The sequence below is a fragment of the Odocoileus virginianus genome, chromosome 29 (assembly GCF_023699985.2).
Source record: "Odocoileus virginianus isolate 20LAN1187 ecotype Illinois chromosome 29, Ovbor_1.2, whole genome shotgun sequence".
NCBI lineage: Eukaryota > Metazoa > Chordata > Mammalia > Artiodactyla > Cervidae > Odocoileus > Odocoileus virginianus.
The window spans coordinates 24,130,649-24,145,814 of NC_069702.1; the positions used below are offsets into that span (position 1 = coordinate 24,130,649).

General features: G+C 42.3%; 1 protein-coding gene across 8 annotated transcripts in view; it reads right to left on the reverse strand.

Annotated features, from left to right (window-relative positions):
* Nucleotides 1-15,166, reverse strand: part of SEPTIN11 (septin 11) — a 94,264-nt gene that overhangs the window by 33,117 nt on the left and 45,981 nt on the right. For all 8 annotated transcript variants that reach the window (XR_011484585.1, XM_020894686.2, XM_020894685.2 and 5 more), the window contains exons 2-3: nucleotides 13,070-13,184; nucleotides 2,426-2,621 (exon numbers count right to left, since the gene is read on the reverse strand). Coding sequence is in view for 7 of the 8 variants with exons in the window: in XM_020894686.2 (XP_020750345.1) it covers nucleotides 2,426-2,621; nucleotides 13,070-13,184 (311 nt within the window). In the remaining variant the exon portion in view is untranslated. The remainder of the gene's footprint in view (nucleotides 1-2,425; nucleotides 2,622-13,069; nucleotides 13,185-15,166) is intronic.

Sequence of the window (15,166 nt, forward strand, 5' to 3'; positions counted from 1 at the left end):
CACAGTTCAGAGGAAAATGAAGCACACAAATAAACAAAACCTGGTATGATACAAATGAAGTGTCTGAGCCCTAAGCAAACAGACTGTAACTTAATGTTCTGGTTGTCTTCTTCCCATTAAGTTGTCACTGCACAAAAATGTCTCTGGAAGCCTCCTTCTAGAATTATCTTTGGGCCTGGGACAGTTTAGCTTTCTCAAACTTTTTTTAGAGAATGAACATAAATATTTAAAATAATCATAAGGGATTCAAAGATTAGTGAAGAAGATGAGTGATCTTGAGATGAATGCATGGGTGCACATCAGGAAGATTTAAAAACTTAAACGCTTCCCTCAAATAAGGACAAATAAGGACTCAGAGAAAAGAGTTGAATTTGCCTGGCTTTATCAATTGAATAGGTCTGTTTTATAAAAATAAAACACAGTACTAGTTTATAATTAGGTCAAGTTTATGTCAACTAGTGAATACATAAGATAGACTTAACAGGCTTCCCTGGTGGCTCAGATGGTAAAGAATCTTCCCACAAGGCAGGAGACCTGGGTTCATTCCCTGGGTTGGGAAGATCCCCTGGAGGAGGGCATGGCAACCCACTCTAGTATTCTTGCCTGGAGAATCCCTATGGACAGAGGAGCCTGGTGGGCTGCATGCAGTCCATGGGGTCAAATAGAGTCAGACATGACTGAATGACTAAGCCCAGCAAGACTGACTTATAACTAATACCTTCTGTCTACATACAAACTACAGGATCAAAATTTTGAAGAAGAAAAAAAAGACATTTTACTTCTTAAGCAGGTTAAACATGTCTGTTTGCTACACTGACAAAGTAGTTTGTTATATACACATTATCTGGTTAGCTTAACAAACCCTCACTGGATAGAGAATGATCTGAATTCTTCACTGGGCTCCACTGAAATCACACTCATTATTCAGACTCAATGTGGCCATTCTGCACCCAGCAGGCCACCCAACTGTGAGCAGCCTACAGGAAGACCCGGACAAAGAACAAAGGAGCCACAGTGCTCACACCACGGCTCTAGCATCAATATTAAGATCCTGTGCCGGCTAGAAATCAACTACGATATTTCCCATTGAGCTTTCACAAACATGTTTTCTTCACTTTGGGTTTTAAGAGCAGATACCCCTGATTGCCAAAGCCATCAAAATACAGGATTACCCCCTAAGATTTTCACACCCCTCCTCCAGGCTCAGCCAATCACAGCGCCCTTCCTTAGACCCCACCTGAAAAGAGGCTGTATGCAGATCCCACTGTAAGAGACCTGAGAGTATCTAGTGTCATTCTCTTAGAGTGAGATAAACTGCCAAGGACCCACAGCTGGTTATTGGCAGAATTCAGACCACAACCTGAGTCTACTAAATCCTGGGCTCTAGTTTCTTGGGCAAAATCATTACTGACTCCAAGTTTTCACTCAGTTCTGTAGGAATTTGGGGATTAAGTCAAATATCCCAATCTGCCTCGGTGACTAGGAGAGCATGAGGGTGTGCATGCATGCTAAGTCATTTCATGTTGTGTCCGACTCTTTACGACACTATGGACTGTAGCCCGCCAAGCTCCTCTGTCTATGGGATTTTCCAGGCAAGAATACTGGAGTGGGTTACCATTTCCTCCTCTAGGGGAGCTTCCCAACCCAGGGACCGAAACCGTGTCTCTTACACCTCCTGCATTGGCAGGCAGGGTCTTTACCACTAGTGCCACCTGGGAAGCCCTAGGAGAGCAGGGCAGATGCTCATTTCAAAATCTTCTTACTTTTTAATGCCTGGTTTTTGTTTTGTTTTCTTGGCAGAGTTAAAGCAACAACATCAACAACAAAAAAAACCAAACCAGAAGCCACATTTCCCAGACCCTCTTGCAGCTAGTGTTCAGATGGGGTCTACTTCCCACCAAGCAGCTGCAGCCATACAAGATCTGGAGGCAGGGGGCACGTCCCCCAAGGCAGAGGCCACACACAGGGAAAGGGGTCCTTCTTGCAAGTAGTGATGAAGGCATTCAGTTAACAGGGACAGATTCAATGGAGGTTCTAGAGACCTGTCCCCAGCAGCACAGGTACCAAATACATAAGGTAATTTGTGGCAGGAGTTCCATTAACCCTAGATGTTTCTCTAGATTGCTTTTCTAGGTGGGAAAGCCCCCAAACCTGGTTCCATGGCTTTTCCGGGAAAATATTATAAGCTAGCTTATTCCTTCTACCAAATCCCTCTTCTGCTCACACTAGCTGGAATCAATTACATCAGTTGATTCTGACCTAAAGAACAGTCTAAGAAAATTTATCAGAGGACAAGAATGTCTTCTCTTGTAGCTGACAGGAGTCCAAGCCCCACAATGAGCAAATATTTAGTCTTTGCATTTACCCAGGATGAGTCTTGTTACCTCCTCATTCATTTACATCCCCACAAAATCCCAAGATGTACCTGTCATCTTTATTGATCTGATCTCCAAATCCCACAGTGTCAACGATGGTTAACTTCAGCCGCACATTGCTCTCCTGAAGCTCATAACTTCTGGCTTTTAACCGGACACCTGGTTCATTGTGAGTTGCTGGGTCACTTTCAAATTTGGTGTTGAATAAAGTGTCCATTAACGTGGATTTGCCGATGCCCGTCTCGCCTGCATGACCACAAGAGAGAAATCAAAGGAGGTGTCAGTGCCTCTGAGACATCAGTTGACATCATCAGGAGTGTTTTTTTCTTTTTTAAAAAATCATTATGTTAGTAAAAATTTTTGAAAAGTCAGTCTCACCAGATATCCCACCACAAAAAAATAACTCTTTCCATGTATGATCTATGGAATACCTCCCTAGAAAAGGCTTAATGGATTTCAAAAACCATTTGGCAGAGAAGATCTTGAACTTATAGACCAAGACGCTCTTTTTACCTCTGAATAGAGAAACAGAATGTAAAAAGCTTGCCTGTGGTCAGTTTGTGGTCATTTCAAAGACATAAACTGTAGCTCTTCCTCACCTAAATGCTGGCGTGTAAAAGTATCAATATAGTACTTAAAAAAAAAAAAAAACTATATTGCTGAGTTTCTGTTACTAGGAAAATGGAAGAGATTGATTGCATTTATATTGCCTTATTTACCATCTAATGTTGTGGGAAAGAATTACATTTTTTCAAAACAACACTCTTAACAAATAACAACAAAAATAACAAACCCAGCTACAATTGCTGAGCACTTACTTTGTACCAGGTCCTGTGACAAGAGCTTCCGATGTACTGTCTCATTAAACCCTAGTACTAATTCCTGTGGAATAAGTGCTACTGTTTCCTCCCTTTTACAGATGAGGCATTAAGGCTTAGATAAGGTTTAAGTAACTTGTCTAAAGTCATATTGTTAAATGGTAAAGCCAGGTTTCTAACTCGGGTTTGTGTGGTTCTAACACCTACAGTCAACCAATTCTGACACTGTTACAGAGAAAACTGACTGCCTAATATTTTCAGGTATGGTTATGAATCTGTGAGAATCCTTTGTATTATCTCCGTTTGTATTTCCCTATTCAGTAGATGGCAAGCATTTGTTAGATGTCCTGGTATTCAGGCTGATGTTTGTGACAATGAAATTGAATGATGTTAAATGACCTGCAAAGATGGCCTTACTGGTTCACATTATAGTTCAGGTCATCAGTTTTCACTGAGCCTCTAATATATGCAAATCAGAGTGGCATGTATTATATGAAAGCAATCAAATGGTAAGACCCAAATGTAGAGCCATGGAGAACTTTAACCTGATCTTTAAAATAAAACCAAGAAAAACTTTCTCTTAATACTAATTCTTGAGTCAAAAATAGTTGTCAAAGAGAAAGAACCCACCCACTTCTGTGACCGTGGTTGAGTGTGTGATGGTAGAAATCAAGAAACATTATCTACAGGAATGCATTTTTTAAAACAAAATTTGGAAAATTTCCCCAATTAGATTTCCAGCTCAATTTAAACATACCAGTATACTGTAGCCCTTTCAACAAATCTCAATCCCACGATGTTCCTAGGGACAATATCTCTCTTCTGAAGGGTTGCTGTAATGCCTTTTAGGATGGTGACAATTCCATAGGAGAAAAAAAGAGCTCTGGGATTGGCAGCCTTAGGGCAACCTTCCCACTGAAAAGACAAAATCCACTTACTAATTAGAAGTTCTGTATTACTCATTGCTTTCCAACATAGTACAAAAATGAAGTAGAATGGAATCTCTCTGTAACTGAACTTTCTCTAATTAGAAGCCTTCTGTGGTTTGCCACTGACTACCATGATTCATTTGTAGGATAAAAGTTGGTCAAGAACATTTGCCCAACTCTTCAGCTTTACCTATTGGATCTGATACACCTAAGATCAAAGAACTTCCTCCTTCATCCGTCTTCATTCAGCCAGTCTCTTTTCCAGCTTTGTGCCAAGTGTTGGGAATACAACAGTGAACTGACTGGATATGGTATGCTCCCATAGCTTAGAATCTGATCTGGAACATGACTGAATACCAAGCAGACTCTGATTTACTATTATGGGAATGGTATTTACATGCCTGCCATAACCAACTTCCTCTCACAAACAAGACCATGGTTTATTCCTTGGACCTTGCTGATGACCACAGATAACTGGACCAGTGCTATGCCCCTGTTGCCCCCTGGGGCACCCCCAGAGCTGCACCCATGGACATGCAATTATTATGCTGTGAGAATGCTCCATATTCAACAGTGATCTGTGTATCTAATCACACTTGTCTCTTTGGGACTTTGAATCTCCACACAGCATGATGGCAGGAGAAAGAAAAGATATACTGAGAGAAGTGAATAAGCAGATGCCATGAGGCTATAAATAAACAGAAGACATGCTGTTGACAGACCATTAGCCAGGCATATAGGAGAAAGAGAGCAGACAGATATAGTAGACGTTAGTATCTGAAATTCATTCATTTATAATACTTTTGTATTTACTATGTAACAAACAAAGGTGCTGGGGATAAAATGGTAAACAATAGCAACTGAAACTTCTTGAATATCTGTAATATCCTGAATGTTGTTCAGAATCTCCATGCAGTCTGGCTGTGTAGCAGTTAAGACTGTTTCTTATCTTCCTTATTTTCCTTAATATTCTAACCAAAAAGACTCATCAATAAAAATAATCAAAAGTAGGCTCTGTTTCCTAATGCTCAACAAGCTCATAACCATGACTGGTAACTTAACAAAATAACTCTTGAGCAAAATAAAGTTACTAAGCAATGGATACAGAAAACAGGGTTTTCACTCCTAAGATACATAGAATCTGGACAGCGATTCAGTATCAAAGGTACGCCAGTCATCTTAAGTTAAATACATGAGTATCTTTCTCGATATAGTAAACTTCTTTTCAGAATTTACTGGAGTGGGTAGCCTTTCCCTTCTCCAGGGGATCTTCCCCACCAAGGGATCGAATCCAGGTCTCCCACACTGTGGGCAAGATTCTTAACCAGCTGAGCCACAAGGAAAGCCCAGAGTAACGATCAAGGAAGAACAACAGAGCTATTTTATAAAATTTCCTCTATAAGGTCAAGGTTCTGACAGTGGGAAAGTGACCCATCTTACTTCGATCTCTTTCCCTCAGAACAGCAATAAAAACTACAATTTACATGGCAAGAATTCTAGGTTACCTGGACAGCACTGAAATTACCATTTACTAAGTTGAGAATTAGTTAAGCATATGTGAATCAAGAATATGATGCTTTTTTTTTTAAGGCAACATAATTTTAATTATTATTTGCATTAAGGTGGACATTATGAACCATTAGCATTCCCGGCCCTACTTATAGCACAGGGTTAATCAACGGGTTGGAAAAACCACTGTTCCTCTAAATTTCAGAGTGCTTAGCTTTCCATTTCTATGCTCTGTGCTTTTAAGAGCCCTAATTAGACACCACTACCCTAGCAGCGGTGCAATTCACCAAAAGTATTTCACGAAGAAATGACAGTTTGGGGAATAAAAGGAATTCTAGAGAACTAGGAGAGCTTTTCAATGTGTTCGTTGCTGAGGTCAATCTCGAGCCTCAGAAAAGAAGGCATTTTCTATACCTTTGAGGACACGCAAGAGCAAAAAGGCTTCTTTTGAATTGAGTTAACTGAAAGCCTACCTGGCACAGGTTCCAACTCAAACCCAACAACTGCAACAATATTTCCAGACAATTAATGACTAACAGCAACTCTGCAACATCTCAGAACCCCTGGCTTCCATAAAAAGTAACTGAAAAGTGGTCACAGTGATCACTTATACTGGAGACTTGCCACTTTGGTAGATTTTTCTGAGTCTGTAGGTTATTCTGTGATAAGTTCATCTGCCCAAACAGCTGTTAGAGTAATGCGAGATTTACTCTTGAAGGGCTGTCTGGGGCTTCTGCTTCTCCTGCTCCTGCCACAGCACAGTGGAAAGCAGGTCTGCCTCTCCCATTGTGTTCTCAGGCTTACATAAATCTCAAGCTCTAAGCTGCTGCTGCGGCTAAGTAGCTTCAGTCGTGTCTGACTCTGTGCGACCCCATAGACGGCAGCCCACCAGGCTCCCCGACACCTGGGATTCTCCAGGCAAGAACACTGGAGTGGGTTGCCATTTCCGTCTCCAATCAAGCTCTAAGCTGGACACTGTTTAAAAGCTCTAAGCTGGACACTGTTTAAAAAGAAAACGAAGGAAAACAAAAAGAGCACAGAGCAATGTATTATTAATTAGAAGGTAATTAACTGTAAACTGAGCAAATAGTTGATCGGTGATGCAGCATTTTTTACTCTGACTGCCAAAACTGGCTACTTGGATAATTATTATTATACCTACTCAAATAGCTGTGAATGAAGGTCTGTCTGTCTCCTCTAAACAGTCGAGGTTTTATTCTTGGATGGAGCCAGATAATCAGAGAGTTATGTTGTGTTATTTTAACTCCTCATAGAATCCCGTTTGATGAAGCACACTTTGGCTAATACCACCAGGGACTTGGAAGACCTGCATGTGACTCTCAGCATCGCATGGCTCAATGATCCCCAAGTGGGGGAAGCTCAGGAACCCAGGTTTAAATGGAGGGACAGCCACAAATGTCTTTTCTGAAAATTTACAAGAGAGATTTTTCCAGATAAACTGTGTTTCATCTGAGCAACTCTTTTGTTTTTACTTTATAGTTCCTGTAAGTCTGTCTTCATTAAACGTTTAACTTGTGTTTGGCACATAATATGTGTTTAACAAATATCCATGGACTGAATGGGACCCCATGCTCTGACCACACTGGCTAAGAGGTTCCTGAGAGAATCAACTGCTACAGGCAGATCTGACGGCTTTGAGCTCTGACTCCAACCTTCACTTTGTTTTCTGGGGTTAATTTTATCTTTATTCATTTATTTATTCACTCCACCCTTACACCACTTACAGCCTTTCCTGGAAAAGCAAGCTGGGATAAAAATGTTTAAGATCTGATTGCAAAATTCCACAGCTAATGATGACACTGTTGCCTTAGCTAAAATGATCTTAAACTCGTCTGCTTGCTATTTCTCTTCTGCCATTCTCTCAAAATGATCAGTGAAATTTTTAAAAAAAATTCTACTCTCAAAATGTGTTATCAATTTATTTTGACCCGACTATTGAACTGGTTGCTCTTCAAAAGCCGGGATGTCCCAGTATTTTATCCCTCTGTGTAGATGTACAAAGAACCACATATAGCAGGATCAATGGTGTAGTTTGTCACAGAGCTGGTGTCATTTTGGAAAAAGAATGACAACGATCAATAAATCTTGAATTGTGAAAAAAGGCTGGGTACTAATTTAGAAATACAGTGTGGATAAGAAAGCAAAGTTTATTTAATAACGCCATTTGCAGCAGCATGGATGGACACAGTGTCATACTGGGTGAAGTCAGAAAGAGAAGAAATAGTGTATGACATCCCTTATATATGGAATCTAAAAAGAAATGATACAAATGAACTTAGTTACAAATCAGAGACTCACAGTCTTAGAAAACCAATTTATGGTTGCGGGAGGATGGGGGGGGAGGGAGAGTTAGGGAGTTTGGGAAGGTCATGTACACACCGCTATATTCAAAACAGATAACCAGCAAGGTTGTACCCACTGTATGGCACATGGAGCTCTACTCAATGTCACCTGCCAGCCGAGATGGGAGGGGTGTTGGAGGAGAATGGATACAAATATATGCACCGCTGAGTCCCTTTGCTATTTACCTACCACAATGGTTAATTGGCTATACCCCAATACAAAATAAAAAGTTTAAGAAACAAAGGCTTTATGGAACCTGAAGTATAGTTTGGGGGATGAACTGGTGTGTTACAGGCAAGATGGAGGGTAAGGGAACTATGAACCCTTGGCTGTCTGATACCCGATTTAGCATCAAGAATTCTCTTCCAGACTTCGGTGGTTGAGAATCTGCCTGCCAATGCAGGGGACATGGGTTTGATACTTGGTCAGGAAGAGTCCACGAAGCACATTCGCAGCAACTACTGAGCCCGCACATCCTAGAGGCTGTGCTCCACAACTAAAGAAGCCACCACAATGAGCAGCCCCCACTCACCCCAACTAGAGAAACCCACGAAGAGCTAGTGCAGCCAAAAAAAAAAAAAAAATTCTCTTCCCAGTTAAGTGAACACTACTCTCCTGCTCTCTATTACATTTCTCTCCAGGACTGAGAGAAGATAGGCTCTAACAGAATTTAATTCAGTGCCTCTAAAACTAAATTAAGTGCACACCAGGATTAATTTCTGTCCTGATTTGTTTCCTCTCTCTTTGCAACCTGTAGACTCTGCCACAAAACAAACTTACCATTCTAAGACCTTTTAGAAAAACATCAGCGTCCTCACTAGGATCATAACTCTTTTTTTCAGTCTTTAATTTCCTTCCATATCTTTCACCCAAAATAATGATGCTCTAAACACCACGGGTGCACAGGCCATGTAAAACACATAAATGCACAGTAGGAAGACAAGAAGAGAAAGTAGCATGGATACTCAACTTAAATACGACACCCACTTCTCTAAGTGGCTGTCAAAACATTTGGATCAACTAGAATGCTTTTCGTAGACTCTTACTTTAAAAATGGAGCATTAATTGACACTGAGAACTGTTTTCTTCTACAGATATTTTGCTGTAAAGTATGTGTGAAGGGATTTGATGTGTCTTATCCTCTGAGGATAAGTACATTTAACTTAATGCTGACACCCCCTGTTTCTCAAAGAACTAATGCTCGTTCCAACCGAAGGGCTCCAAAGTGCTGTGCAAAAGAACATGGATTGCTAGATATACAGGCAGAGAAGGAGGGGAAGGACTTACCATGAAGCAAAAAAAAGGAAAATGCGAAAAACAGAACAGAATGATCTCATTTGTATAAAATCAAAACAAAACAGCACTTATACAATCATGAGAGACCTGTTTATATCTGCCCAGTGTGTGTCTCTCCCGTGCTAAGACTCCCTTCCACCCACATCTCCCCTCCTAGGGGACCCTCGTGTGTTGCAGGGTAGATAAACCCTGGATGACTCAGGCCTGGTGGATCAGACAATCCTGTGATCAGGCAAGTTGTGTCAGGGATGGCTTCTTCTTCCCTCTGGGGTTGCTGAGCTGGCGACACTGCCAGCAGCCATACCACCTCAGTGAAGAAAAAGCCCAAACCCAGTAAAAGCCACACAGAAGCAAGCAGGATCGGAAACCGGAGACGGAGCCCTGGAAATGCTCTTTGAATTCCTAGACCAGGCTGTTCTTAATTACGCAACTCGGTATAGGACCTTTGCAGTGTGTTTTGGGGTTGAGGAAGAGCCTTAACTCAGTTTAAACTAGATTTCTGCAATTCTCTGTGGAAAATTTCCTAATCCAAGACCAGTCAGAGAAAGGTGCAATACTGCTGGCTTTGAGGATGGAGGAAAGGGTCCAAGCATCAAGGAATGTGGGCAGCCTCCAGCAGAGGGGAAAAAAGGAAGTGTCTTCACCCCTTGAATTCCAGAAAGGAGAACCGCCTTGCAGAGGCCTTGATTTTAGCCCTGCGAGACACATGTTGGACTTCAACAAAACTGACATGCTCAATGCTCTGTGGTGACCTAAATGGGGAGGAACTCCAAGAAAAACTGGATACATGTATACCTGTGGCTGATTCACTTTGGGGTACAGTAGAAACTAATAGCATTGTAAAGTAACTATACTCCAATAAAAATTAATTTTTAAAAATTCACTAATGAAAAAAGCTGTAAAATAATAACTGGTGTTGTTTTCAGCCTCTGAAAATAACTTCCAAGTGTAGGAAATTTCTAGAAGAATTCTACAGTTTTATCTCTGTGGAATGAAAATGGGGGGGGGGGGGAGTAGGGATATTTTATAAATTTTTAACTAGAAATATGCATTATATTAGGGCACCCCTTGTGGCTCAGATGGTAAAGAGTCCACCTGCAATGCAGGAGGCCCAGGTTCAATCCCTGGTGGGGAAGATCCCCTGGAGGAGGGTATGGCAATCCACTCCAGTATTCTTGCCTGGAGAATCCCGTGGACAGAGGAGCCTGGTGGGCTACAGACCATGGAGTCTCATAGAGTTGGACACAACTGAGTGACTAACACACACACATGCATTATAATGGACTTCCAAGATGGTGCTAGGGGTAAAGAACACGCCTGCCAATGCAGAAGACATAAGAGATGTGGGTTCGATTCCTGGGTCGGGAAGATCCTCTGGAGGAGGACACGGCAACCCACTCCACTATTCTTGCCTGGAGAATCCCATGGACAGAGAAGCCTGGCAGGCTACAGTCCATGGGGTCTCAAAAGAGTCAGACGCGACTGAAGCAATTTAGCACTCATAATATTCAGTAAATGAAAAACTAATTTTAAACGTGGTTAAGAAATAATAATAATAATAATAATAATAATAAATAAATAAATGAACGTGGTTAAGAATGGAGTCCAAGGGGTCTCAAAAAGAGTCTGACACAAATTAGTGACTAAACAACAACCAAGAATGGAACCAGAGTAAACACCTAAGAATCTCAGGAGTCATCAACCACCCAGGAGAATCAGAATACCAGCTGCTTCCCAAAGGCAACAGCACAGCATGGACGTGTCTTGTGCGGAATTCCGAGTATCATTAATTGCGCTAGTAACACAATGGTGAGCCAATGAGCTAACACTTGGCACACCACACCCCAGGTCAAACCAGATCCCCCCAGTCTGGTTCTGCTGGACCAGACAGCAGGGGCTGGACCATAACTCTCAAATGCACTCTAGAAACTGATTTTGAAGGCAGGGCTGGGGGAGACAGACAAGAGAAGCCAGAATAGTAATTGGCCTACAATTTAGCATACTTTTCAATAGAAAAATCAACAAATTGCCAACAAATCACTATGCTAATGAAGAATCGCTCTGCTCAGCAATGAGCATTTAGCAGAAGAGAAAAGACAACTCATTTATGCCACTCTGTAACGCAAGCTGCCATTCCAGGGGGTCCCCTGCTGAATTTTAATGTGGGGAAAACAGAAAAAAGGAGAGCTGGCGGCTCGTGATCCCCTCCCTCCCCTCCGGTGCTCGAGACAGAATGCCACACAGAGAGCTGGCTGGTGGGCAGGTTGCTTTCAACGCCCATGCAGATGCCACATTCAACATGCTCCTCTCGAAGATTTTCAGAAAGGAAAATATCTACCCCTTCCTCTCAACAACTGACTTCCACTGAACACACACCTTTCTCTGCTAAATTCACTTCATTTTACTTAGACAAGAGAAGTAAGTCAGGTACATTCTGCCAAGCTTATGGGGGGAGACATACAGAATATATATTGGCTATGGGCAGAATTCCTTTTAGTTTGTCTTGAAGTCTATGCCCAGAGGACAATGGCCATGAAACAGTGTAGCCCGAGCCACTTCACAGCTGGGCAGCCTGGTCCTCCATCAAGAGTGACAGAGAGGCTGAATAAGGCCATGGTCTATTTCAGGGACATGTCTGCTTCCAAACAACAGGAGAGTCCTGTTTCTACTTTCCTCTTTTTCTCCACCTTCTTTCCTACCTTCCTCCTCTTGGTTTAAAAAAGATAAGGCTAAAGAAGAAAAATACCGAGACCAGAAGCATAGGCCAATACATCACATTTAAAGGCTATGAATAAAACATATTGGAGATGCAAACACATAAGTCAGATCCCTTTGGCCTTTTCCGATTTATCTACGAGGAATAAACGGAGATCAATTTCAGATTTCAATTGAAAGACTAAAGGTTAATTCAATAATTCAGGTGGAAAATTTATTTCAAGTATAAAATAGGATTTAAGATTGTCTTTTACTCTAAAAATTTTCAAGTATTCTCAGTTTATCAAAGTGGTTAAAGTAATAGCAGATTTTACTTGCTGTAGACAGAAGCTTATCTTTAAAAAGATTTCAATGGAGATTACTACTGCACCATATTCAGAAACCCTGGAAACAAATTTTTTAAATGCTTTTGAATGATCTTCCTGTGTATGTGTATCTCAGTTCCTTCTTTCAACTTCCTACAGTCTAATTAGGGGCTTCCCAGGAGGCTCAGTGGTAAAGAATCCGCCTGCCGATGCAGGAGACACGAGAGATGTGGGTTCAGTTTCTGGGTCGGGAAGATCTCCTGGAGAAGGAAATGACAATCCACTCCAGTATTCTTGCCTGGAAAATTCCATGGACAGAGGAGCCAAGTGGGTTACAGTTCATGGGGGTGTAAAAAGTTGGACATGACTGACTACTCATTGTCTAGTTAGGGTCTAAGTCCCTCCTCTATGAAAAATTAAAATAAGTGATTCAACAGCAATATTAAACTGATCATTGCTCGACTATGTAACATAAACAAAGATAACAATTTAAGAAACACTACGAAACTTACAAAGCATTTTATCTAAATATGTCTTTATCTTTGGGTTGGCCAAAAAGTTTGTTCAGGATGAACTTCTTGGCCAACCTAAGAACTGTGCAACATACATGGAATGGAGATATTATTGTCTTGCTTTACAGATAACAAGAGAGTAAAAATATCATTCCCCTTATTTCCCAAAACATGCCCCTCTGACAGTCACCTGCCGACACCTAAGAGTCAGACTCGTTGCTCAGCAGCAAGCGATGAGTCACTTACCAACACACAGGATGTTGAAACAGAATCCTTGAGAAGTCGATTTGTTGACCAGCTGGTCGGGGAGACTGTCAAATCCAACATGGCCAGAAAGGGATAAGTTTCGAAGCTCTTCATTCTGGAATGTCAGAGGGGAAACGTTGGAGAACCCATGACGACACCACCTGGGTCCCCCTCCCTCTCCCGTCCTCTCTTCTGGGCACACGGGGAAAACGGCGACCCCTCTGCGCCCACCCCCTCCCTGGCTTCTACACAACTGAAATGACCAACTCTAGAGCCATGCTCCTTCCACAAAACCACACCGACTCCCGAAGTACACCATCTCCCTCCCAGGCAGCTCAAGTATGGTTACAGGTGCGCCGCCTCAGGGGAAATACGCTTTCCAGAGGTGGCTGATACCGACATGCTCTAAGTGACACTAAAACTCCAACCCTTCAGACAGCCTCAAGCACTCAAGAAAACTTTTCAACCCAGAGGGAAAAAATTAAGGACTCTCTTCTAGACACAGGAGGGAGCTTTCAGAAGCTCATAGTGGAGGATGCATTCCCGTTACTATGCAGAAATTCTGTAACCACCATATTGAACTTATTGAAAATGGCGCAACACAGGGCTTGGTTCCTTCTCTAGCATGAGCTGGACAGGCTTTGTGGGGCCTCCGTGCTCTCGCCAACAGGCTCTGCACTCCCCACACCTGCTCAAGAGTCTACTGAAAGAGAATGGGGCTAGGGTAGTTATCACATTTTAAAAGCTGGATGACTTAGGCTGTATTATTATATGGTGCTAACTTCCTCCACAATGCTGAATGCATTCTGTAGGTATTGGAGATCATTTGTAAAACCCTTTCTTCCCAGGAAAACAGAGGCTACCTATGGCCCTTCAATTAAGAACCACAGTTACAGTATGGGATTCCAGAAACTAGTTATTAAAAGTCTTTCTGGTGTCTAGCTATGTTGCCAATGAGTTTTACACTCAAGATACTGAATTGGGGGTAAGAAAATGAGCCTCAGAGTTCCATTTTTAAATAAAGACGCAAAAGCCTTGCACAGAATCAACTGGCCCATAGTTTTTAAAAGATGGGCCTTCGATATCCTCCTATATGTGTTAGACAATAATGAGAGTGATGTCTTTGAATACTCAAAGGCTGAAACTCCATTTCCAAATCACTTCAATTACTAAAGAGATGGAGAAACGTGACTCCCTAAATGTTGGGATTTTAGTGCAAGGTCTTTGTGGACAAAATGACGTCTGAGGGCCTTGCTAGCGCTCAAATTCTGATTCTGGGAAGTAAGGTTGGAAAACACCACCACTTTCCCTGAATACCATGGTGGCAGCTGCAGGTTTGAGGTCACTGGTGCAGAGAACAGATGCCAAGGCTATGAATAGCCTCCTTGAGACCTGCCAACAGTGAATATGAGACTCAAGAGTGGGCTCTTATCCTTGAGCAGGATGGCCTGGCCGACAGCGCACCCAGCAGCTTGGGGAGCGGCCCCCGGCGGCAGCCGCTCTGGTGCCTGGCCAGGCCTCCCAGCACCACCTCAAGGCCCCCAGGCTACCACCTGCCCTTTCCTCTTCAGATACCTCAAAGGTTCAGGCAGCAGGTATTTTTAGGGTGTTTACCACATCCGCCAAGACTGAAGGAGGAGATCTGAAATGAGTCTGGGTTATATTTAGAACTCTTTCCACCACAGCTGTGCAGTGCGTAGCCGGCGAGGAGACACCATCACACCAGCCTCTCTCCTGATGCGCCCCGGCCTTCAGCAGTCAGCAAGCAGCAAGAAAGGAGACCAGGCAAGGAAGAACTACCGCCCGACAGCCCCTCTCCTTTTCTGCCACAATAATTCTCTTAATTTCTGGGGTGGGGGAGGATGGAGTGGTTTATTGCTCTGGATTCTGGATGGTTGTTGGGTTTTTAGATTCAGATATTCACCCAGGAGCCAATCCGGGGAAAGAATCAGAGTTAGTAATTATAGCTCTCATCCCAGAACCCAATGCTCAGCATCTCATATTCTCACCATTTCCAAAACACGAGAAACCACCCACACACCCACTGAGTATTTTTATACCCACTGAAAACCACATACAAAATGAAAGGTTATAAAA